General features: G+C 41.3%; 1 protein-coding gene across 1 annotated transcript in view; it reads left to right on the top strand.

Moving 5' to 3' along the window:
- The first annotated feature begins 4,143 nt into the window (after positions 1 to 4,143).
- Positions 4,144 to 24,117, top strand: part of PRMT8 (protein arginine methyltransferase 8) — a 56,579-nt gene continuing 36,605 nt past the window's right edge. Inside the window, exon 1 of the mRNA XM_030949491.1 lies at positions 4,144 to 4,767. Within this exon, the coding sequence (XP_030805351.1) occupies positions 4,693 to 4,767 (75 nt within the window). The 5' untranslated portion in view covers positions 4,144 to 4,692. The remainder of the gene's footprint in view (positions 4,768 to 24,117) is intronic.

The following is a 24,117-nucleotide window of genomic DNA, read 5'->3' as shown; positions in this document are numbered from 1 at the left end:
AAGTCACTGTGACTTCCTGAGCAGTAAAAAACAATGCAAAGTGATGCTACAGAAGGATCCTTCCAATAACAAATCAGACAACAAACAAAATTGATTGGATAACAAAATTTGGTGAGGATATTGGAATAGATTTTTGCTACAATATTTTGCCATCCAAATAGGAAGTGGATTTATAGTCCAAGAATTGGCTAATACGCAATCTGAACTTCCAAAGCCACAACATGCAGTTGTTGCCCATTTTCAAATGATCTGACTGTACCAAATGGAGCTTGGGTCATCTTAGCTACAATCCTTAAAGCTAGTCATAGAACATTATTGGCTTAAAAAGGCAGGTTTTGATAGTTTTCCTCAGAGCTTAGCTCCTAAGTGACCATTGTAGCAGTCTTTCACTGAGCCATCTGCAGTGTATCAGCCGCCTTCCTGAACCAGAGGACCCAGCTCTGGACACAGGATCAATGGTGTAGTCTCAGCAGTTGCAAGCAGAGAGAGAGTCACACTTCCCTCACCCCAGTGGCCCCTTTCCATTTGATGGAGATGAATGACACAGCTGGCCTCCCATGCAGGGAGAGCATGTGATGAGTCACACCCAGCCTGGCTGCACCTCCACCCCACAACCCCCGCTGCTTTCCAGCAGGGCTGCTCTGCAATTCCTCAGCCTGCACCTATGCACAGGATTACCCCACCTCAAATGTAGACATCTGGGTTTCATCCAAGCTGATGACAAAGCTGGCAATAAGTCTGACTCTTCTGAGGGCCAGCACAGTGTTATTGCCACACTCAGCAAGTAGCACAGCAGCCTCAACCACAGCTGCTATTATTGGAATTCTGAAGTAAGAAATGCTTCCCTTTCCACTCTCCCTTCAGCACCACTCTACTCAATTCCTAATACTTGGTGACCTTCACATGTACTTACACATGTTATATTTAAATTCAGAAGATGCTTTTGACATCTCCTGGCTTTGCTGCAGATGCACTTCTATCGCCATGACATTTTCTTCATGACAGTTTTCTTTTGCTCAAGATCTAACAGAACAGGGGTTCAGAAATATGTTCCCATGATAGTTCCAATAACCAGTTATCACCCTTGGGTAATGGGTGATGTCAGCAGGATTTGTATTCATATGATGAGAGTATAATTTGTCCCCTAAACAGTGTGAAAGCTCACATTCCTCAAGTTCAGTGTTGCAAGTTCAGGAACTTGCACTGAGCCTCATATTCAAACGGAAGGACTGGCCAAGTGTCTTTGTGTGCTCACAGACATCTGTCTATGTAAACAAACTGCTCTGAGTGTCTTAAAAATTATTACAAGGAAAAACTTCTACCTGATTAAAAAAAAGGTTCAGTCACCTTCCCTTTGGAATAAAGCAGATCAGAGAAATCTGTGTGTATGTTTTCAAAGCAGTTTCCTCAATCACATACAGAACATAAATGGAGTGAAGACACCAACCATCTGGCAGATTTCCAAAGAAGCTCAGGACCAAAACATTCATGCTTATGCTGGAAACTAAGAGACTGGAAGGCTTTCCCAGTATCTCTAAAACATCAGCACCACGTTCAAGGATGAGCAGTCAGGTATCATCTGTGTTGACAAAGAGGTGGAGGAGGACAAGAATAGGTGCCAGGGTAAGTCATGCAGTATCTGAAGCATAGGAGAGAAAGATATATTAAATCTCTGCCTGCCAACTTTGCTAGTTGCCGAGTGCTTTTGAAAATCTGATGCCTCATTTAGCTGACTAAAGAGTGATTGAGCTGTACCAGAAATACAAACCCAGCTGTCAGAGAAAACTGGAAAATATGTTCTGGAGTAGTTTTTCAAAATCAAATTCTTTTTCTCTATATAGAACACTGGTTTATTTTAAAATGTTTAATTAGGCTAAGTTTAGCTGTGTGTATCACCTGAAAATAGAAAAGACACACTAAAGCTATGCAGGTTAGTCCAAATGCATGCTGACTAAAATTTCATGCACTCACTAACCACCAGATATTCACACCATATCCACACCAGCAGAGAAAAACATTGTGACAAAGATTGCAGAGGCATTAGATTTTTATCTGCAGATTATTTTTTCCCTTACCCCTTCACATAGAAACTGAAGTACTTGGTGAGAAAGAGGCCCACAGCTCAATATTATGAGAGTAGCTTTGGAATACTCTGCAATGACTATAGATGTTTTCATATTTGAAGGGTTTTAAGACTTTCAAAAGCTCTATGAATGTCACAAAGAAAAGAGGAGATGAACTGCTTCTACCTCTGTCATTACTTAAGTCTCATGCCTAGAAGGTGTGAAATTAAATTCTACTATACAAACACAGGAGGTGTGGATGACTACTGAAAAAATTAGCGGTGATGTGGAGCTAATGAAAGAACTTGAGGTGTCAAAATAAATGTAAGATGAAGGGAATAGGGGCAAATCAGAAGCTTTTGAAAGACTGAGTGATCAAATGGCTCTGCGAAGTGTCGCACAGAGGTCCAGTTCCAGTCTGTATGGAACGTGTGTCTAAAACATATTTTCATGTTCTGAAACCGCTTCATATGGTTCCATTGTGCCCTACATGGCATATTCTCATTGCCACTTGACATTTCAGCATACCACACACCTTCTGCTTCCCTAGGTTTCTTACTTAAATGTTGCAATTTATTACAAATTCCTGATATCTAATGTACACTTACCGATCTGTTTCTGAGCAAGAATTTGTGAGGGTCGTTCAAGTAAAAAGGAGAAATTCGCCTCTTTAATTTTCTTGGCCCCACCTCCTCATCTCCATGGGGCAGGAAAATGATTTTGCTCTCTACTCTCTAATTCATATACTCTATTTCCATTCCCCCACCCCCAGGAATATTTCCACCTCTTGTGTGCCCAGGGACCTCCTGGTTTTTGGCAGTACTTCATGATATGTCAGTATTCCAGAGGTCAGCTGAGGATAAACTCTAATTGAAAAATATTAAAATATGCTGCAAGGGACAAAAATTCAAAACCCCAAATCCATCAAAATCGGTTACTGATGAAGCATCTGAGCTGGCTACATCCTTTAAATATGCATCAAAAGTAATCTTTCAAACCTCTTCTTCAGGTCTCCAATGGCACCCCCAAAGGAAATAATTTCAAACTGTTCAGAGAGCAGCAATCCTGTTCTGGTCCTTGAAATCCTTCGAGCAACACACACCCACACACCAGCATTATTTTCTCACCTCCTCCGTATAAAAACAAAACAGAAACGTGAGAACAGTGGGCTGGAGATGGAGCTGCGGAAAGTGAAGTTGGAAGGATTAATTATGTAATACGCCCCCTCTCCCGCCCTTACCCACAGCAACACGAGTGAGGTAAACCCAATCCTCCCAGCTGACAACTCAGAACTAGAAAGTGCCCGGAGGAGTGAAAGCAAAATAAACGTGTGGGGAAGGTGGCGATGCACTCCTACAGAGGAAGATGTCATTAGGAAAAGGCTAAAAACAAGTTCAAATCACCTTTAGCCTTTTCCCTTCCCTCCCCAGCGAGACCTCTCCCTCCGCCTCTTCCCCTCTCCTCCCCCCAGCTCCTCCTCCCCCCATTTCAGCAGGAGCTGCAGCCGGATCGGGACTATATTCCTACAGTTCACGGCTCTCTGACGGAGCGTGGATCCTCCTGAAAAACTTCAAGTAAAACAGGAGCTGGGAGAACACACACACGAGGAGATATATTAAGAAAGCAGGTTTGCTACTTAACTCGGAGGAAAGAAGCTGGAGCAGACTTCTTCGGTTGCTCTCTAAGAGCCTTGCCGAGAGTCCTTGCAAAGAAAAGTGTTGCTGATTCAAAAGAAGAGGAGGGATGGGGAAGAGAAAAAAAATTGTGCATGTCTGTGTGAGAGGGAGACAACGTGTGTGCGCGTACGTGTGAATGCGTGCTTGTGTGTGAGAGGGTGTAGGCGACGGGTGGGGGGAGCTTGAAATTATGGTTTTTTTCTACGAAAGACACGTGAATGCAATTCCCAGTGAGGGGCACGAAGCTCTGCCCAAGAGCAGAAGGGGTAGGGAGAGGGAAAGGGAGAAGAGAAGGAAGGGAAGGGAAAAGGAGAGGGAAGGGGAGAGGGGGGGAGGAGGGAGGGAGAAGAAGGAGGAGAAGGGATTTCTATTTCAGAAGACATTCATAGAAAGAGGGTGGCAAATTCTGTGACCGTCTTTAAAGGAAGTGTCCTGGGACGTAGAGAGAAAGAAAGAAGCCCAAAGAAGGAAAATAAAGGGCTATGATTTCCTTGTCCTGTTGCTTTGTCTCTGGCTCCCTCTGCCTCTGGAAGAGTAGCCACAGGACACAAAGATGCCCAGCTGGTCACTGCACGCCCAAGTTCAGTTTAGCTGGTGCTTCTCTCCTGTTTAGCCTGACTGCTTTCTCTGAAGGGGAGGACTCATAGCCCGACAGCCTTTTAGTTTAACCTGAAGAGTGTGTGCCGCCTCTCTCTGCCCACCCCAAGAACTCGCTGGAGGTGGAGGAGAGGGGAGAAAGAGGAGGACTTGAAAGTGCCTGAGGAGCTCCCGATGCTAAGAGGAGACAAACATTCCTGTGGACGACGCAGAAAGGACAAAGCTGACTGATTTATTGCTGTTTTCCGTATTTTTTTTTTATCTCCCTGTCCTTTGGCGCACACCAGTGTTTGGAGATCTTTGAAAACACAAACCAAAACACCAGCCCCGAAGCCCCAACCCCTTGGCTAGCTCTTATGGGAATGAAACACTCCTCCCGCTGCCTGCTCCTAAGGAGGAAAATGGCGGAGAACGCTGCCGACAGCACCGAGGTGAGTAAGGATGCGAGCCGGGGCCGGCGCCGCGCTCCCCCAGCCCCGAGCCCTGATCCCTGAGCAGCAGGAAGTGCAGAACAACTTTCCCGGCCCCTCCGGCCAGCTCCTGCCTGCCGTGCTGCTGTGGTTTCCTGCATTCGCCCCCCCTCTCCCCCCCATTCCCTCCCCCCGGATCCCTCCGTTCCCCCTAGGCAGAGAAGTTTGCCCGGCGCCGAGCGCTCGGGGCCGCCCGGGGCCGCCGCTTCCCGGGAAGTTGGGCGGCCGTGCGGAGCGGAGGCTCCGCGGGGCGCCGGCTCCGGGGGCAGCGGGGGAGGGCGGCGGTAATTGGGGTGTTGGACACGCCGAAAGGGACAGACTGTCTCTTGCGGCAGCACCTTGGCCAGCTCCCCGTGCTTTCCGCCGGCAGCCTTGGCTGGGATCGTTTGGGGCCACTTTAGGAGCATCAGTGTCTCTGCAGCATCCTGGATATTACCAGAGCGGAGCTGCCGGAGGTGGGGGCTGTCCGGCCGGCCTGGGCAGTGCCGAAAATAGCATTGCACTGCCTTCAGGCCGGGAGGGTACCCTGCGAGGTCTCAGGTTTTCTGCAAGAAATCCACCCCATCCCCGCCGCTCCCCCACCCGTTACCTTCTGCTTCCTCAACATTGGGGTTGAGCAGCCCCTGTTTACTTGTCTGGGGCTGTCTTGACCTCACTGAGACTTCTCAGGGCATACAGCAGTGTGCGAAGTCTCAGGTCTGGAAAAGCAGAAGGATGCAGGATGCAGTCCCAGCATCTCTGCGAGCATGTGAGAAGGAGACAGGCGAAAGTGCGAGCGTGTGCCAAACTCGCTGTTTCTATTAATAGACTGTGCCTAGCACTCTGACTGAACACTTAACACATGCTTTAGCAAGATGCAGCACAGCCATGTACAGACCCCATGGACACTGCAGCCCAAACAACTTTACAGCTTTGCCCTTGCAGGGGCAGCACTGAACCTTCTCCCCAGTTACCCCACAGAGGGAATAAAGAGCAAAACCTACTGTGAACACATGACTGTTCCATTCTTTATTATTTCCACGTCTCTGCCTAATGCCTCCTTCTTTCAGTTAGTCCTCCCAGTAGGTGTCCTGCTCGCTCATGAATTCCATCCACATTTCTCTTCACAATAGTGTTCTCTCTGCTTGACCTTCATAAATGTGCCTCCTTTGCCATGCCAGGTGAAGAGCCAAATTTTCTTAAATGAATATGATGTAAGCACTAAATCAAAGAACATGCCTGCTACTGCACTACAACCCCATAGAGTACTGCTTGCAGAGAGGCATCTATAAATAGCAAGAAGTCTGGCTGCACATCTGTAAACTGTCGTAGTCCTGACAGCACATATTGCATTTTAGGTCCCAGGATCCCAGGACAGGATTGCAACAAGAAACATACAAGCACAGACAGTCCTTTCAAAGCCATTTTTGTCAATGGAAATTGTTTTTAGACAGGGAAAATAGGTGAAAAGAGCTTTTTAAAGATTCGTCTTCTATTTCATTCACTCTTAGCACATTTTTATTGTTTAATCAATTTTTCCTGCTTGTGCAATGCTGCACACGCTGCAATGTCATTTTATGGAGAAAGATTTTTTTAAAATAAAAACAGATTCATTCCAATGCTGCATACAGGTTAGGAGAATATTAAAATGCTGTGCTTCGTCTCCTCAGAGTATCCATCAGTGACAGACTTGTGAAATGAGAGTGAAAATATTGCAGATTAGGCATATCCTGCTCCACTTCTACCTTCAGAAAATCAGAAGGGATACATTTGTAACCCCTGCCGAGATATTTTTTATTTTATTAATGTTCATATTTCTGATATGGTCTGAGAGAAGTTGTCTGTCTGCATATGTGCAGAGGTAGAAGTGCACCAAGCAAAATATGCCAAGACCTGTGAAGCTCTTTTACTCGTCAAGCATCTATATTTAGCAAAGCCATATGATACCAGTTTGACCTTCAAACCTGTATTTCTCTAACTTTCTCCTGAAGTTAACAAATATGTGTGACAGAAGGAATACAGGACAAAATATCTCACTTTTGGGCTTAACACAGTGTCACAGAAAATCAGGAATAGGTATAAATTTGCTTCATTTGAAACAAATGGGGTACCAGTAATACTCATTATTTGATATTAAATTTCTGAAGAATTTTGATGTCACAGTCATATAGGCATGATATAAACAAAACCAGCAGATGAAGAATTAAAACATTTAATGACTTGTCAGAATGCCCTACTACCAAATTATTCCAACAACCTTCTGGTTCTCGCTTAGATGGATTTGACCCAATTTACTTGTGTTACAGCTTCATAGTATGTTTTTCATGTTTCAGGCTTGTTTTTTTTTTTAATCTACCACAACTGAGAGCATTTATCCAAAGTTTTGTTCAAATATGGCAAGTATACTCTTTCAGTTGTAGAGCAGTTTAAAACAATCCATTAAGTCAAGGAACATGGATACTACATGAAAAACTTTTTATTGCCTTGACTACCCTCTGTTGCCCATGCTACCTCTTCACCTTAAAGAGCTTAAAGAAATGATGAGAACAGGCACAGACAAGGGAAAAACAAAGCTACAGTAAGACAGCACTCACTGTTTCCTCAAGCAAAAATACAGAATAGAAAAGCAATTGCTCACTAGCATTACTTTCCAGACAAGGAAGACACCTTGTGTTACCAGGAAATTTAGAGGAGTGCGCTCCCATGGTTCCAGCTGTACAGACATTTACATCACTAGTATCCCCACAGCCTTAGATCTTGATACAAAACATAGTCAAGTGACTCCAAGTGTTGCCACAGGTGCTGTTGGGCCTTGGATCAGAATATCAGAACCATCAAAATGGTTTTGCAGTTTATTTCACTGATAACAGCCTGATATCAGTCTATCTGCCAGAGTTTACGTAGGACCAGTGGTTTGTTGCATGTGTTTATAGTACCCTGAGAATACACAGGGTTTTATACAAAAATAAAAGTCAAGGGGGCAAAAAACCCTAAGATTTTTCTATGTAGACCCTCACTAAACGCCACAGGGTTTCACTAGTAGGAAACTTGCCAGAATGGTTTCAGATCCATGTCTGCAGCACACAAGGAAAAAAGATGCCAAAAATCTTTATTGCCCATGGCCATCACATGAATATTAAGAGATGTTCCACCGGAACAAAAGCTTGAGAATCTCTCCTCAAGATACAAGAATGAACCTCTGTATCTTTAGTCATGAAAGGAGGCTTGTCTAAATAAAACAGGACTGTTTGCATAAATAACAGATGCAGAATTGCATCTTCTCTGCAAATAATTAAAGACACTCTGACAGAAAGCAAAGTAAAAGAGAAACTGTTCTTTGTAGAACATACGCACAAAAGTTCTGCAAAATTCATGGTGCTGACCTGCTGTAGATTTTGGGTTCTGGGTTCTTTAAATTTTAAATGTATTATTTGAAATCTTAATCAATAGTAGGCCTGATATCAGTGATGGAGAAAAAAATCTGAAAGTGTGATTTCACAAGAAGTGTGCCTGACTGTAACTTGTGAACCTGTGCCAGGTGAAGGGAACACAACCATAAAATCATAGAATAATTTGAGTTGGAAGGAAAATTTAAGATCATCTACTCCCCTACCTTGCCATGGGGAGGATATCTTCAACTTGACCAGATTGCTCAGAGCCCCATCCAACCTGACATTGAATGTTTTCGTGGATGGGGTGTTAATCACCTCTCTGGGCAACCTGCGCCAGTGTTTCACCATCCTTGTTGTAAAAAATTTCTTCCTTATGTCTTGTCTATATATAAATCTAGTCTAAATCGACCCTCTTTTAGTTTAAAACCATTATCCTTGTCCTGGCACAACAGGTCCTGCTACAAAGTTTGTCCCCATCTTTCTCATAGGCCCCCTTTAAGAACCGAGAATGTGCAATAACCACAAAGTGCTGCAATAGCACAAAGTGCCAGGGCTTATGTGCACATCCAAAAGATATCTACCTGTGACAGGCTAGTTTCTGACTGAAACAACACTAGAACTTGAAACTGATCTGGTTTTGTACAATCTAGTTGCTCAGTAACTTTATAAAAAGTTATTCTTGTGCTGAAGACTTCACAGTCTATAGAGAGAAAAGATTTTTGTCTCATTGCTAAGAATAGAGAGATCAGTTAATTTATTTATGGTAGCATAATGGAGTCCTCCCAGAATGACCTATTATGCAAACCTTGGGCTTTGGTTAGATTTGGGGTAACATGCCTAATAGACGTTCTTCCCTAAACAGATGAATAAAGTGGATTCAGGATTATGTGATCTGGGTCAGCAAAGGTTACTGACTGTTCTGTTGTCAGAAGTGGGGAGGTTAAAGTGTTCTATCTGCATGAAATCCAGTCATACCACTACTGAGGGGGAAAAAAAGATATTATAGAATCTATTGAAACCATGAGCTTCTATTTGTGATTTATGAGTAGGAAGAGGGATTTCTCCTTAATAAGCTACCAAAGCAGAAATCAACAGAAGCAGAGCAGAATGTGTGTAACAGAGAAAATTGGACTGAATTTATTCTCTAAACCAAAGTTTTGCTCCTCATTATTGTGCTGCGTGATCTTGCAGATAGAATTAATTCTCTCTAAGCTTTTCCATTCATTCGAGTGGAGTGTATGGTTCATTAGTGAGAGGTCTTGTAGAAATTTCTTATTTGGTGTTATTAAATTGCTTAGAACAGCATATATGAATGAACACTAATGGGTGGGTGAGGTTTACCCAAGAGAGAAATGGCACTGCTGTATGGTGCACATCTTGTACTAACAGAAGTCACAAGAGGTCTGGACTTAGTGTCCCAGAGCCAGCTGAGGAGGCAGTTAGTAACACAAATTTCAACCTTACTGGGTGCCCACATGCCTGTGTCACTTAACTTTGAACAGGAAAGGTTGTGGGTGTGTGCAAGTGGTGTAGGTGAGCTACAGAGGCCAGACCACTGGCTCATGATCCAGATGTGTTGTGCTGCTGACAAGGCAGCCAGAAAGCTGACCCAGGATGTCAGGGCTTCACTGAGGGTGTAGCCAAATTCCCAAGGGCTATAGAGGCAGCTCTGAGTTAAAGCAGGGCATATTCCACCTCCAACACATTTTGATCCTTTACAATGCTCCTACAAGAACTGAGTTGCCCATGCTATTAGAACTAGTAAAAGGTACTAGGACAAGGTAGTTCTAGCATAGTCATAGGGGCTTTTTTTTGGTTTCTAGCCAATTCTAGAGTGGGGGAGCAGAAATATGGCTCTGAGCCACCTTCTACAACTTCAGCTGTACAGAACATTAATTTAGCTCAGCTGAAGATAGAGCTAAATGCATTGCACTCCTTTCTCAAATTTAATACTAAAAGTTCAAGGTATTGATCATGATATTTTGGCCCCATTGAAGAAATAGATTTTAGTTGGCATTAATAATAGAGATAGGATGAAGAAACACATGCTTAAGTAAAGAGTAACAGCAATCACTCAAAGCAGAGTTTCAAGATAAAAATATCTTATCATGGTTCATCCCCTCCCAGCATAGGGTTGTTTTAGGGAGTAACACTTTAGTGTCAAGAAGACTGGGATTTTTAGAAAGGGTCTGGTTCATATTGGTGACATCATGGGCCAAATCCCATTGTGTCCTTGTGCCAATGCTAAAAGAGGACTTCCATACTAGTAAGCAGGCTTTAGTGACACTTTTTTTTCAATCTCAGTTTGTGAAAAGCACAAAATTCTTCACAGAAGAGCACAAGATATTCTGTAGATGATAGATTTTGTAATTGTTCTACATCCATACAAAAAGTGAGCTTAGCAAGAGTGATTCACATGCCTTCCAGAGCTCCATCCTGATTGTGAAAGATGAAGGCTTGTGCCTTTACTGGTAAAGGCAGAGCAGAGAAATACTTAAAGGTAAAAAAGTATTGAACCTATTCTTTTCATAAGATTTTGTCTCAGCCTTTCTGAGTTTGCGACAAAGTTCAGTGCCTGGACAGGTGAGATAATGAACAGCTGAAGCAGGCAAATAATGAAATTTGTTGCTCCTACCTCTGATTCCACAGAGAATTCTGTGTACCTGCTGCCCTGATCACTAGCTTTGATTCTGTCTTTATTTTGATCTAGAAATTTTGGTTAAAATGGGTCTTTTCCATATTTTTCTTTTTTTCTTTGGGAGTAATCTCTAATTAACAGAAATAAAAATCGCTCATCTCAAGGAAGCAAAGAGGAGATTACCCAATAAGTGGCTGAGTTGATGACCACAATGGTGTCTTCCCCATGCCAGAATGGAGCAATTGTTGATTAATCACAGCCTACCTGGATCCTTCCTGTGTCCTTGAACAGGTCCTGGCTGGTTTCATGAAGTCCTTTGGCATGTTATTTCTTTCAGGGTCTTGCATGGGAGCTGAGTCACTTCACAGTGACAGTGAGAGGATGGGCACTATTTAATTCTTACTATTTCACTTTTAAGCTGAGATTAAACTTGTGGAGGGGCAGGTGCTGATCTCTTCACTCTTGTGATCAGTGACAGGACTTGAAGGAACAGCATGAAGCTGAGTCAGGAAAGGCTTAGGCTGGATATCAGGAAAGGTTTTCTACCCAAAAGGTGGTTGGGCACTGGAACAGCTCTCCAGGGAAGTGGTCACACCACCGAGCCTGACAGAGTTCAAGAAGTGTTTGGACAACACTCCCGGGCACACGGTGTGATTTTTAGGGATGTCCTGTGCAGGGCCAGGAGCTGAACTCGATGACCTGATGGGTCTCTTCCAACTCAACTTATTCTGTAATGCTATGACTCTACAATTCTGTGATTGATTCTATGATTTAAGAGGTACAGTAAGGTCAAGGATGATAGCTTTACATGTATCTTATGTGCTAGATTTGCTAAGTCCCAGTTCTGAAAAATAAAGAACACCAAAATTTTAAAAGGCATGTAAAATGCTGTCTTTTCCATGATCTACATAATTGCAAAAATGGAAACTCACTTTAAAAATCTGGAACAGAAAATCTATTTATCTTCATTTTATTGCATCAACAATTCAGAGATTTAAAAACCAGAATTGGAAATAAGGCAGATTCATTTTCAAAAGCACTCACTGCCAAGTTCACTTTTCTGAAAATTCTGTTAAGTGCAGAAATTAAAGATAACTTTGTATTTTGAGTGTGAAATGCTAGGTGATCATAAATAAAATCTCAATGTTTTTGTTTCCAAAATGAACAGAATATTTTAGTAATAAAATATTTGAAAGGATATTAAGGAGAGAAAAAAATTGTTTATCTGAAATTTTTGACAGAGAAACAATAAAGAAGGTGAAGAGAATACCATTCTCCCTTAGTTAAAATATCCTGTCCTGCTTTTGGAAGTTTGTGAGTATTAAGGACTGTACCTGGGTCCTTTCCTCACAGAGTGAATTCTTGTTTAAAAGAGGCATTACCGCTTTTTCTAACCGTTGCTCACAAAAAAAAAAAGAGTTCCTTAAGCTCTTAAGCTTTTCCTTTTTGTTTTTGAGGAGTGGGAACCCACCTTGGAAGAAAGGCATGGAGGTGGATATTTTCTAAGACATTGTTTCATACCACTGTCCTCCTCAGCTTTTCCTGGTGCCAAACTCTTCACCATAGTGCAGCTGGCAAGCTTCCCATTCAGCATTCTGTTTGGTCTAGAGCACACACTTCAGTTCCTAGTGTTCTCCTTGTCCTGTCCCAAGGTACCAAGCATATTTGAGACATTCTGCCACAGTTCCTCCCCAGTCCCACTTTTTAGAAGAAAAAGTAGCACTCCATCTCTTGTGTCAGTATGATGAAAGTCAACATCTACTGGCTGGGAAGCAGTAGTGGGTTGTAATAGTGCAAGAAGTAGTGTTGAAGTGTTCCCTCAGTGGTCACAAAGCACACTTGGGGTCATGTGTGGCCTCCCAGTTCTCCTGTCCTGCTTGTCCTTTTTTGGCCAGACAGCTTATGCTTCATTGCTTCCAATGGGACCAGGAAGGCTCAGACCTGGTCTCAGAGACCAGAATAATATGTGACCTAGACAGGGCCTTCCAAGAACAGTCCAGCAGTTCAAACTTATTTCTGCTTTGGACCTTAATTTCTCATTTAGATAGGAAGAGAGGAGATGTTGCCATCTGTTTCAGTTTTCAGTTGTGTCCATGTGCTGTTCATCAATCTATTGTGAAATTTGACCCCAGCTTGGGAGAAAGACCAGCTACTGATATTCTTTTCCTTAGTCACGAACAGCAAAGTAATTTATCTTTCCTGTAACTCATTCTGAACTACTGCTATTGAAGGACCAAAAATCTCATGATTGTGCCTGATAGTAGACATTAACTTGTCTGAAGTACAGGATTTGTACTTTTTTATTTTACTCTAATATGATTTACACTAGGATATATCAGGAGTAACACCTCTGAGTCCTATATAAATAGGGATCCCAGTGATGTGGCAGAAACAAACATGTTGATTTGGACAAACTTCTGCAGACCATCTCATGCAACCTCACAGCCAGGGTAGAACAGTCAGCAGCATGAGATCACGTTGGCCATTGCTGTCTCAGGCCAAGTCTTAAAAATCTCCAAGCACAGAGATTCCTCTGCCTCTCTGGGTAACTTCTTCCAGGGCTGCACCCTCAGCAGACCTCTCAGAGGACAAGTTTTTCTTGTTGTCCTATCTGAACCTCAATAATTGCAGCTTGTGACATTTTCACCTCATTATCTCATCTGCCGCTATTTAGAAGAGTTCTCTTCCATATTCTTTGTAACTATCTTTCAAGTACTTGCAGGCTGCTGTTAGATTGTCCCTTCGTCTCCTCTTCCACAAATCAAGTTCAGCGCATGGTAATCTCTTCTTACAGGTCGTCTTCTCAAGCCTATGACCATTGCATTGTATAGTGTCTTGTTTACCTCTTTTTAACTAAAGGCTGTGCAGAAATTGTTATGAGAATGGAAAGGAAGAATATTTTCCTCAATGAAAGAACTTAGTAGAAGACAAACTGATTAATGCACATGGCCAAGTAGTGCCAGCAAAGTGTATTTTGCAGAAATCCCCTGTGACAGAGCCCAGCTCTATATCTGGCATGTTTTACTTCAGTATTTTGGGTCAGTAATTTCATATTTTCCCAAGAAAGAGAGGTCAAATGTAAAAAGTAGCTCTGCTTCTTACCCACAGTTTGTATCTTGTCTAAGTGTGGAACAGCTGTTTCAGGAGGAAATAAAATGAGATAGAGTTACCCACATCACAATATAGTTGTCTCCTTAGGAAGCACAATGTTTTAAACCTAATTAAGATTAGCCAAATTTAGTAGGAGCAGGGGGTGTTCCACATTTGCTAGGGATGCTTGCCTGTTGTTGAGCCTTAAAAAAGGGTAAGGGCGATCATTACTCTTTCAGTTTCATTTGCTTTGGTAAAACCCAGTAAACCCTCTGTGAGCCTGAAGCAGACCAAGGATGCAAAATAGAAAAACTGAGATATGAAACACTTATTGGACAAAGAAGACAAAGAAAGGGAACAGATTTTAGTGTGCAAGAAAGTATGTTGCAGACTGAAATTTCAGCTAAATCCTTTTCAGCTCTGTGTAAATTTGCTGATCTCTTAGATTCTTTGGATTAGAAAAGACAAATGCAAAGTTACCCTAAATTAAAAACCCTGTTCTGGAAAATATTGTATTTATGTAGTACTATATTTAGCCATGTAACGGAATGCTTTGCAAATTTACTGGAGGTCAAACTATATAATGAAATTATTTTGTGGTGTTGGAAAAGGCAAGGGAGACAAAAGGCAGTCAGGAAAGTGGGTGGGCAGGTGGATGGAGGTAAAAAAGAAGGGAGGGTGAAAAGAGAAGGGAAGGGAAGGTGGGGAGGAAGGAAGGAAGGAAGGAAGGAAGGAAGGAAGGAAGGAAGGAAGGAAGGAAGGAAGGAAGGAAGGAAGGAAGGAAGGAAGGAAGGAAGGAAGGAAGGAAGGAAGGAAGGAAGGAAGGAAGGAAGGAAGGAAGGAAGGAAGGAAGGAAGGAAGGAAGGAAGGAAGGAAGGAAGGAAGGAAGGAAGGAAGGGAGGAAGGGAGGAAGGGAGGAAGGGAGGGAGGGATGGGGAAATAGAGTCAAAATACAGAGAAACAGAAGAACAGTAGAAATACTTCCATTCATTATCAAAAAGTCACAGAATCACTCTGTGGCTCCTTGAAGACTGTTCTTATCAATAAAGGCCAAGGTGAAGAAAGCACTGAGTACCTTGGCCTTTTCCTCATCCATTGTCCCCAGGGCCCCTGCTCCATTTAGCCTCAGGCCCACATTTTCCTTAGCCCCCCTTTTGGTGCCTGTGTACTTGCAGATCGTTATTCCATTGTCACGTTTAACAAATGTCAGGAATCAAGGAGCTGTAGGCAGAGGTAGCAGGAGGCCTTCAGAGGAGTGAATCAATTTACCCTTTTACAGCCTGTCAATAAGGAAATAGCAGGGGGGGGTTGCCATAGCCTGTAAGGTCTAATGTGAATCTCAATTTCTTTGTCAAAGTGAATAAGCCCAAAATTCACTGCTCTTTGACAAATTAGTCTGTTATGAAATAAGAAGAGACAGTATGTAGTTCTAGGCCTGTGATTCACCCCCACCAACCACAAAAAAAGAAAGAACAAAACAGAAAAAAACAAGACTCTTTTAAATTAGTTATCAAAGTATGCATTTTAAAGCTTCCTTGAAATTCTCCATTAAAATTTGCCTTTATCAGCATTGTCTCACTAATTATTAAATCAATTGGTAATCTCACAAATAAGGGATTTACAATACTGTGAGAGAGACTCTGCCAGTGGAAACTTGTCACCAACTCTTACACCTTTGCACACACACCTGAGACCCATCCCAATCTCCACTCCATCGAGTAGAACCAGGACAAAGTGCAATATTCCTCACTCGCCTCCATGCCAGGATTCTAAGCAGCAGCTCAGCTCCAGCTCACCTCATCTCACCTCACAGGCACATTGTCATCGCTGAACTTAACATATTACTGTACAGATCATTTCCTAGCTCGCTGTTCAACTACATTACCCTGCTATTAATATCTAAATTGCTGAATCTTTATATTCTATTAAATCCAAAAGCTGATTGCACTTTCCGGGGCTGTTCAAAGCATGTGTCCTGCTACCTATCTGAATTTCTTATTCAGCACCAAGAGATTAATTCAAGCCTCCAGTGCCAAACTCCATCTCACACTTCTTAGATTTTTCAAACATACTTTAATGACTAATAATACTATCACCATGACAGTGTGTATACTGCTTAATGAAGTATATTTTGCCTAACAAAATTGTAAAACTAGGCCAATGGGTTTATATTTCTGTTTTCTCTGTATTTGACATTCAGTTTCTGTCCTGCTTTTCTAAGAGACATTTTTCATCAGATAAAATTAATGGAAGGCAAAGATGTATAAGGATTTTAAATAAAGAAGGTGCTTGCACTTATTATTGTGGGATTTTCATGAAAATGTGAAACTATCCTCATAGCCTCAATACCACTATTTTATTGATGAAAAAATCTCTATGCCATCTTTCTATCTTTTTCAGTCTGTTCCTTTCTCAACAGAAAAACAATAAGCTTCTCAGTGCTCATAAAATATCTCTTTGTTGCTGTGTAAAAGGGAAGGCAAAAGTATTTATGTTTGCAAGACTTATCTCCACCTGATAAAACTGAGTATTCTAACCATGCCTACTAGAAAACAAAAGTATTCTCAGCTCAAGATAGGTTTACCCTCAGGTAAATCCATCAGTTTCAGCAGAATTATTTTTGATTTATATAGATTCAAAACCAGCTCACGTCTATATATAAAATTATATTTAAAAGGATGAATCACTGGTGGTTTTGCTCAAGAATAGAATTTTCATCATTCTATTTCACAATTGTATAAAAATGTTAAGAGCATACTTTTTTGTATTGCTTTCTTAACCATATTTAAAAGATGGGTGTAAGATACCAAAAGCTTATTTGATCATTAACACAAAGCTACAAAAGCCTGATTTATATCAACACCATTATCAATTGCTGCTTTTGAAATGCACAGTGTAGATACCTTTTTAACAGGTGTGTTTCAGAACCCACTGTAGTTAACATAAATCACTGAAGATCTCTGAACATTTCAATGAATGTTTGATTAATAATGCAAGAAATGCTGAACACACTGGTTTGCTCATGTGTGTCAGTAGCACTCAGCATGATTATTCATTGTAGAATCAAATCCATACCAGCAGGGTATTTAAAAACACTCCTCATCTACCTTGTATAATATGCAGCAAGAGTAATTCTGCTGAAACTAGAGGTTTTACCTTTGTTCTGCACGTTAGATACGTATCCATTTTCTTAAATGACTGCTGAAAACACATTGAAGTCAATTATGGCATTTGCAGCTCTCCTGGGAAAAAATGTGTTACCAAGCCTGGAATTGACAAGTTTTTAATCTCAGTCTCTTCCAATGAAATTTCTTGCACTGCGTAAACTAACACTAAATAACACTTAATGGCCAAATATCAGCGAGTGTAGTTCATTAGGCTAAATTTACAGGGTGGTTAGGAGCATATATGTTGTCCTTGCTATAAATGGGGACTCATCTCACAAATACACAGCACTGCCTTTGTAGTCTGCAGAAAGATTAGTATTTCTTTGTCCATTCCTAAGCAGACTGGCATGGTTTAACCCCAGTTGGCAACTAAGTACCACACAGCTGCCCCTTCACTCCTTTTCTTCCCCAGGGAGATGGGGAGGAGAATCAGGAGAAGAAAAAAGGAAGCAAAACTCATGAGCTAAGAAGAATTTAATAATTGAAAGAATGTAAAATACAATAATAACAACAGTGCTATTAATACTGCTGCTGCTACTACTACTACTACTACATAATAATAACTTTAATAAAATGGAGAGGGAGAGACAAACAAGTGATGCACAATGTAGTTTCTCACCACAGACTGCTGCCCAGCCCATCCCTGAGCAGCAGTCAGTGGCTCCCAGCCATCTCAGCCCAGTCTGTGCACTGAGCTGATGTTCAGCGGAATATCCCTTCAGCCAGCTGGGGTCAGCTGTCCTGGCTGTGCTTCCTCCCAGATTCTTTTGCACCTGCTCACTGACAGGGCATGAGACACTGAAAAGTCCTTGCCTTAGAGCAAGCAACAACCAAAACATCAGTATGGTTCTCACGCTAAATCCAAAACACAGCACTGTGCCAGCTACTAAGAAAATGTACTCTGTCCCAGCTGAAACCAGGAGGAAGACTTACAAGTAGCTTTCCTTTACATGGGCATTTTAAACCTCAGATTTAATTAGCTGCTTTAATATGGTTATGAAAGAACATCACCATTAAAAATCCATTGATACCCAGTGTAGTTCCAAAATCTGACAATTAATGAACTGCCATAAGATATTCAGTCACACAACAGTTTCTTCTCTAACACTATTCCAAACCAAGAAAATTACTCCACTCCCCATCTTATAACTAAAATGCAAATGTGATACATAACCCTACTTCTGAGTGAGCGGGACTATGCTACTTCATAATTCAATAACTGCCTTGACATTGTGATCATTTGTCATTTCAGCCATGCAGTTCCTTAAAGACACATTAAGATGCTTGCTTACAAAATTCCTTAGCAGGTATATGTGTGTGCATACATATACTTGCAATGTTTTGTATTTACATAAAATCCAAACTGGATATTGTGTCATGACTTCCATTTCTTTGTGCACCTGTGTTAGTCTTACTAAAACTGTGTCAAAGACACAACTATGCCTGTATGGGCTCAAACACTGTAAAGTGATAAAATCCTGGTTAAAGTTTCATACCACATCCAGTGTTGGTATATATACGTATACATATACATTTATATGTTGACAGAGAAACTCTGTGTTTAAAAAAGCAGTTTTATGGAAAATCCTAGCTTTTTATTTCTTTACATCCTTGTATTCACTATGTTCCTCTGTATGGGTGTTGTGACAAAATTCCGTTTAGATGTGGAGAATCACGGGAAGGTGAACCCTTCCATTTCAAGTTCCAAACCAACTTCGTATTTTAGATATAGTACCACCTGAGCTGAAGTAAGCTTAAATTCAACTAACTCGGTGAGCTGTTAGTAATACAAGCCCCCAGTGTAGAAAGGGAGCATTTAAATATTTTTGTCACTTTGAGTTTAGATCACTTACGAGCATTCATACCTTTGATTCAGCAATTAAATGTAGTTGGTCCTGTTTTCTTAAATTCTGTAACACCTACACATCTCATAGCTCATAGAGATGCCCGCCTGGATCCTGGGCTCCCTTGCCTGCCCCACAGGGTCTCCCAGTGCCAGCTGTGCCCCCTGACAGGATCAGAAGCAATGGGTGCAAACTGAAACACCAGAGGTTCCATCTTCAAATCAGGAAATATTGTTTTACTGCAAGGATGACTGAGCACTGGCACAGATTGCCCAGGTTGATTGTGGAGCCTCTTTACTTGGAGATAATCAAAAGCCATCTGGATACACATAGGCAGCTGGCCTGAGGTGGTACTGCTTGAACACAGGGGCTGGACCAGACAACCTCCAGAGGTCCCTTCCAACCTCAGCTGCTCTGTGGTTCTGTGAAATCAAACACAACATACAGATAAATTTGGAAATCTAAGTGGTTTATATGTCTATTTCACACATCACATTTGTCTTCTTTGCTGATATTTTAAAATCTGGTAAATTTAGGAATCTATAACAAAGGAGCACAGTCTCTGTTTTTTCTTAAACATTCAGTCCTGTGAAATGCTGAGTATGTTCATATCTCTATTCACTATGGGTTTTTTTACATTTGATGAACTGAGGTCTCAATAAAATGAAAAGGACCAATGATTTATTGAAGTCACTGGATTGTACAGACTGTACAGAACAAAGGAAGTCAAGTCAATTAACTTAATGTGCTAGGCAACAATTCTATGTTTAGCTTTTTTCACTTTGCATTGGTTTTAGTTTTTTGACTGCTGGATATGATTTTGCTATCTTTGACATCAACTTAAAATCAAAATTCTTCTTAATAATCTGGTTTTAGTGTGAAATCCTAGGTTGAATAAAGATAGTATTATTTATTTGGGATTTCCCAAGGAGTTAGGGGAGACGCTGTTGCCAGTTCCCATCATTCTTCCTTTATCTTTTAACCATTCAGATCTTTCTCCATGGTATTGTCTTCCAAAGAAACATTATTGTTTGAGGGATACAATCTATGTGTCTTGCTGCTGGTGGCAGAACCTTGCGTTCTGCTGACTTACCACATGCTTCAGAGTTCTGCTGAAAATCACTGTGTTGTCAGTAAAAGGAGAAAAATAAAACCTGCTGCATTTATGTGGTGCAGAATGATTTTATCTCCAGAGATTTGGTGGCTCAAAAAACACCCCCCCAAAAAAACCACCAAAAAACAAAACAAAACCAACCAAACAAAAAAAAAAACCCAAAAAAAAAGTCACCCCAAATATTTTTACAATCCTTTTTTAGGAGATCTTGATGACAGGAATTTGTTTCCCAGGGTATTTTAAGACATATGTGCAACTCATTGGATAGAGTCCTAATGTTCTCTATCATTGAATCAAGAAATCTTTATTATTTTCTGTTGTTACTATTTTACTTTGAATGGATCAGCTAGGATCTGGAATCTGCTCACATAAATTCAGATGCTTTAACAAAGCATCTGAGCTGCTGGCCTGCTGGTCCTGCCTAGGCAGCAGAGACAAACACCTCTGAATGGCTACTCTGCCCATCTCAAAACATACTTTAAAGAAACCCTTTTTCTTTCTATTGATCCTAGACAGGGCCTAGAGCAATTTGGTGGCTAAACTCCAGTTATATTAACAGACCAAACACGGTGGCTTTTGATTTGTATGGCAGTACTGAGAGCATACTCCCCTGATTTATATATCTATGAAAAATCTTATTTTTGTCTGTGTTTTTTACATTTTCAAAATTTTCTCCTTGTCAGAAAGCTCTCCCTCCCCATTAATTCTGAATGTGCAGCCAGTTCAGAAGTGAGAGCTGATGCTTCTTCTCCTCCTCTATCCCACTCAACTGTCAGTCATTCCATGAACAGAAGAAATATTTAAAGAAACAGGATCCCATGAAGCTTGATATGTTCCAAAAAAAAAAAAAAAGCACTCCATGTCAATAAAACCTTGAGTCACCTTGAATTGAAACACTATTTTTACTTCTGTTATTTCTCTGTTCTTTTTCTTCCAGTGTCTGAGATCAAGTTAATGTTCAAATAAGCAGCAAGTGAAACTTTCAGTCTTCTCCTTTAACTCCAAGTTATCTTCAGCAATTTGCAGCTTTTTAATTTTTTTTTTTTAATTTCAGAGGTTTGTAGGGCAGTACAACAGCACATCAAAAAGGCAAGAAAATCAGAAGGTCTGTTCTGCCATCAGAACACAAATAGGGTTGGTGCATTTTGCATTGCTGTACATCATGCTGTGCCCATGCTGTGGCTAAAGAACAATAATGCCAACCTTATATGTGGAAAGGTGATAAGACTGGCTAAAAAAAGACACTGAATCTGCGTCAATGTGTTACTTTTATAGGCCTTTCTGTTCCCAGAAACTTTTACTCAGTCTTTTTAAGGTTTCTTCACAACTGTGAATAGTAAAAACCTTTCTGAGATCCACTCTCTGAGCTTTCCAGGTTAAGAAAAGTCACATGAATCAGTGGAATTCACGGGTCAGAAGCACTTTAATCAGAAAACATCAGTCTTCACACTCATCCAGCTATTTACACAGCATCAACAGAAGACTAATTTGAACAGAAGCCCAGTTATCCAGATCTTGCTGCTGTCAGTTACATTTTCTGCTCTTGTTGTTGCTAGTAATTTCCTTTTTGCTCTACAGCTTTCCTGAGTGGAGCCACTTCTCCAGTCTGTAGTGATTCTACACCAATCATTTCCATTGCTTCTCAATTACTGCCTGAGCAGAGGGAAGGATGAGCCACTCATGCATGCACAAGGACGTCTCGTTACCCAGCTGCTCCTGTGGAGGCTCTTGGCAGAGCCAGATCTTTTCACACAACAAGAAACAATCAGAGCCCAGGAAGGATGTCAACAGAAAAGCGTGGAAGGGCCTGTGGCCACTGCAGAAAGGGGGGAGCAGGATGCAGACTGTCCTTGCACGCCTGAGACGTGCAGGAAGGAAGGACCCAGCTCCAGCTGACCCCATGCCGTGCAAGCAGCGCTTGCTTGTTGCAAAAGAGGCACTGTCAGGGCAGCCACAGGTTGTGTTTTGTGGACAAAGCATTGTGCTTTGTGACCATAAGTCAGACAAGGATTTCCATTCTGTCTTAGCCAAGCGTGTACCCACTCTCATCTCAAAATAACATATGCTGCCTTATGAATCAGCATCAAGAGAAGTGCTGAGGCACAAGGGGAAAGTGCTGCCAATCCCTTATGAGAATGGCAGCAACAAGAAAAGCAAGGCAAATTACAGCAGCAAAAGCCAGGGTGGAGACAGCCCCTTGGTGTATAGAAATTGAGGTGGCTCAGGGTAGGTTGTTTGTTATATTTTAACTGACCTGAAACCTGTCAGTATAAAATTCATACATTCTCACTCCTGGAGGCAGAAGAGAAGATGCACTCTTCACTGTAAATCTCCAGGGGAACTGTCTTCTCTGACTTTAGGTGCCCAAGAGAGAACCGAGTCAGAATTTTCCTCCTTTCATAGACTTAACCATGTTTGTGAGGCCAAAAAGCTACTGACTGAGTTTTAGCAGCTGGGGATCCTGAGCACAGGCTAAAATGGCTTTCTGCCAGATTTCTACCTAGTGATTTAACTACAGTTGGACCCATTACATCTGATTTAAAAAAAAAAAAACAAAACCTTTGAATATCATCACAGGAGTTGTATTCTAATGACTACAAACGAAAACAGTAATTGCTAAGAGGCATCACAGTGCAATATGCTTTTGATCAGTTTCTTCTAGAAATTCCTGCATGGAAGATGCAATGTGAAATATCAAATGTCTTATTAATGTCTCTTTTGAAAACAGTTGACATTACATGGGATTTCTGACTTAGCAGGGAGGGAACAAAATACACTGAAAATGGAATATAAACAAAAGTTTGACTTATAAAAATATAAGAATTGTAGTTAAATCATAATACAAATGTGTTTTTTGAGGATAATGTAAGTTGAAGGCAGCTCAACTCCATTGCTCTCACTGAAATTATTCTATTAGTTTTTCAACTTTTACACTTTATGTTGGGTCATGTCAACACTGTCCCCTTTACAAGTCTGGCTAACTCAGGAATGTGATCATGTTATTTTAATGAACTCAGGGAGAAACATTTAAACTAGCAGTTGATTCACCTAAAATCAGCTTCTTTGCAACAGCTGTGGGCAGCCACATTTTTCCCTGAGTTTCACAGGCACTTCATCCCTGCTCATTTTCAGTGAGCCATTGTAAGTGTTGATTCGGAGGGCCACATTCCACCTCTGGGGGTTTCATCTGTCACAAAAAGATGCAACATTCTGGTAACCCACAGTAAGAAGTGGCTGATTCCTTCAAGGTCACACAGTGAGATGGACTTAAGACCAACACAAAGGACAGAAAAGCTGCCAGGTGATGAAGAGAAAGTCTGTGCTATAACATATTAAGATCCAGTGAGCTACAGCTCCGAAGGAAGTGGCAGGGTGTCATTGCTCTGTGCAGGGAAATGTTATTTTTTGCCAGTTGACAAATGGAAGTGACAAATGTGGGACTTCTATTCAATGTTGGTGCTTGTTTGCTGGTAGCTCTGCAGCAGCACTGAACTGTAACTCACTGTGCTGATTTTCTCTGGCACTTCAGCTCAGGAACTGTCATTTCTCAGTCTTGTTCTTCTTTCTGTCTCTGCACTTACCCACTGCAGAGATTAAGAAATAATAACCCTGGACACTTCTTAGGCAGAGACCTCCTCTAGAGCTGAAGTACATCTGAAACTACACTGAGTGTAGATCAGAAGCTTGGCTAGGACAAGGAGTAGGTGGTCAGTTGGATATTTTTCCTCCTCCATACTAAGGCTCAGCAAAGCCTACAGAATATCATGTCTTCCTGAAGAACTTCCTATAGAGCTGTTGTGAAACAGCTGAAACTCAGTGAGAGGGGAAGAAAAGACTGGTATATCAGCTGCAAAGTGACTTTCAGAGATCAGTGCCTTGGAAATTTGCTAGGCAGAGGAGGGCTTCCATTAAATTTTCTGCTAATTTAAGAAAATAATTTGTACAGATAGAATTCTCTGGTTATTTTTGTTAATAATTAGCCTCTAAAAATAGCAGAGCTCTACTTTTTCATGTGAAGTTCAGCTTACTGCCTGATACTGAGAAAAGGTCTAAAAATAACTGGTTTTATAGTTGATTAGCACTTTCT

The sequence above is a fragment of the Camarhynchus parvulus genome, chromosome 1 (assembly GCF_901933205.1).
Source record: "Camarhynchus parvulus chromosome 1, STF_HiC, whole genome shotgun sequence".
NCBI classification, from domain to species: Eukaryota; Metazoa; Chordata; class Aves; order Passeriformes; family Thraupidae; genus Camarhynchus; species Camarhynchus parvulus.
The sequence above is the reverse complement of the archived record's forward strand: the minus strand, read 5'-3'. Positions and strand labels throughout refer to the sequence as shown.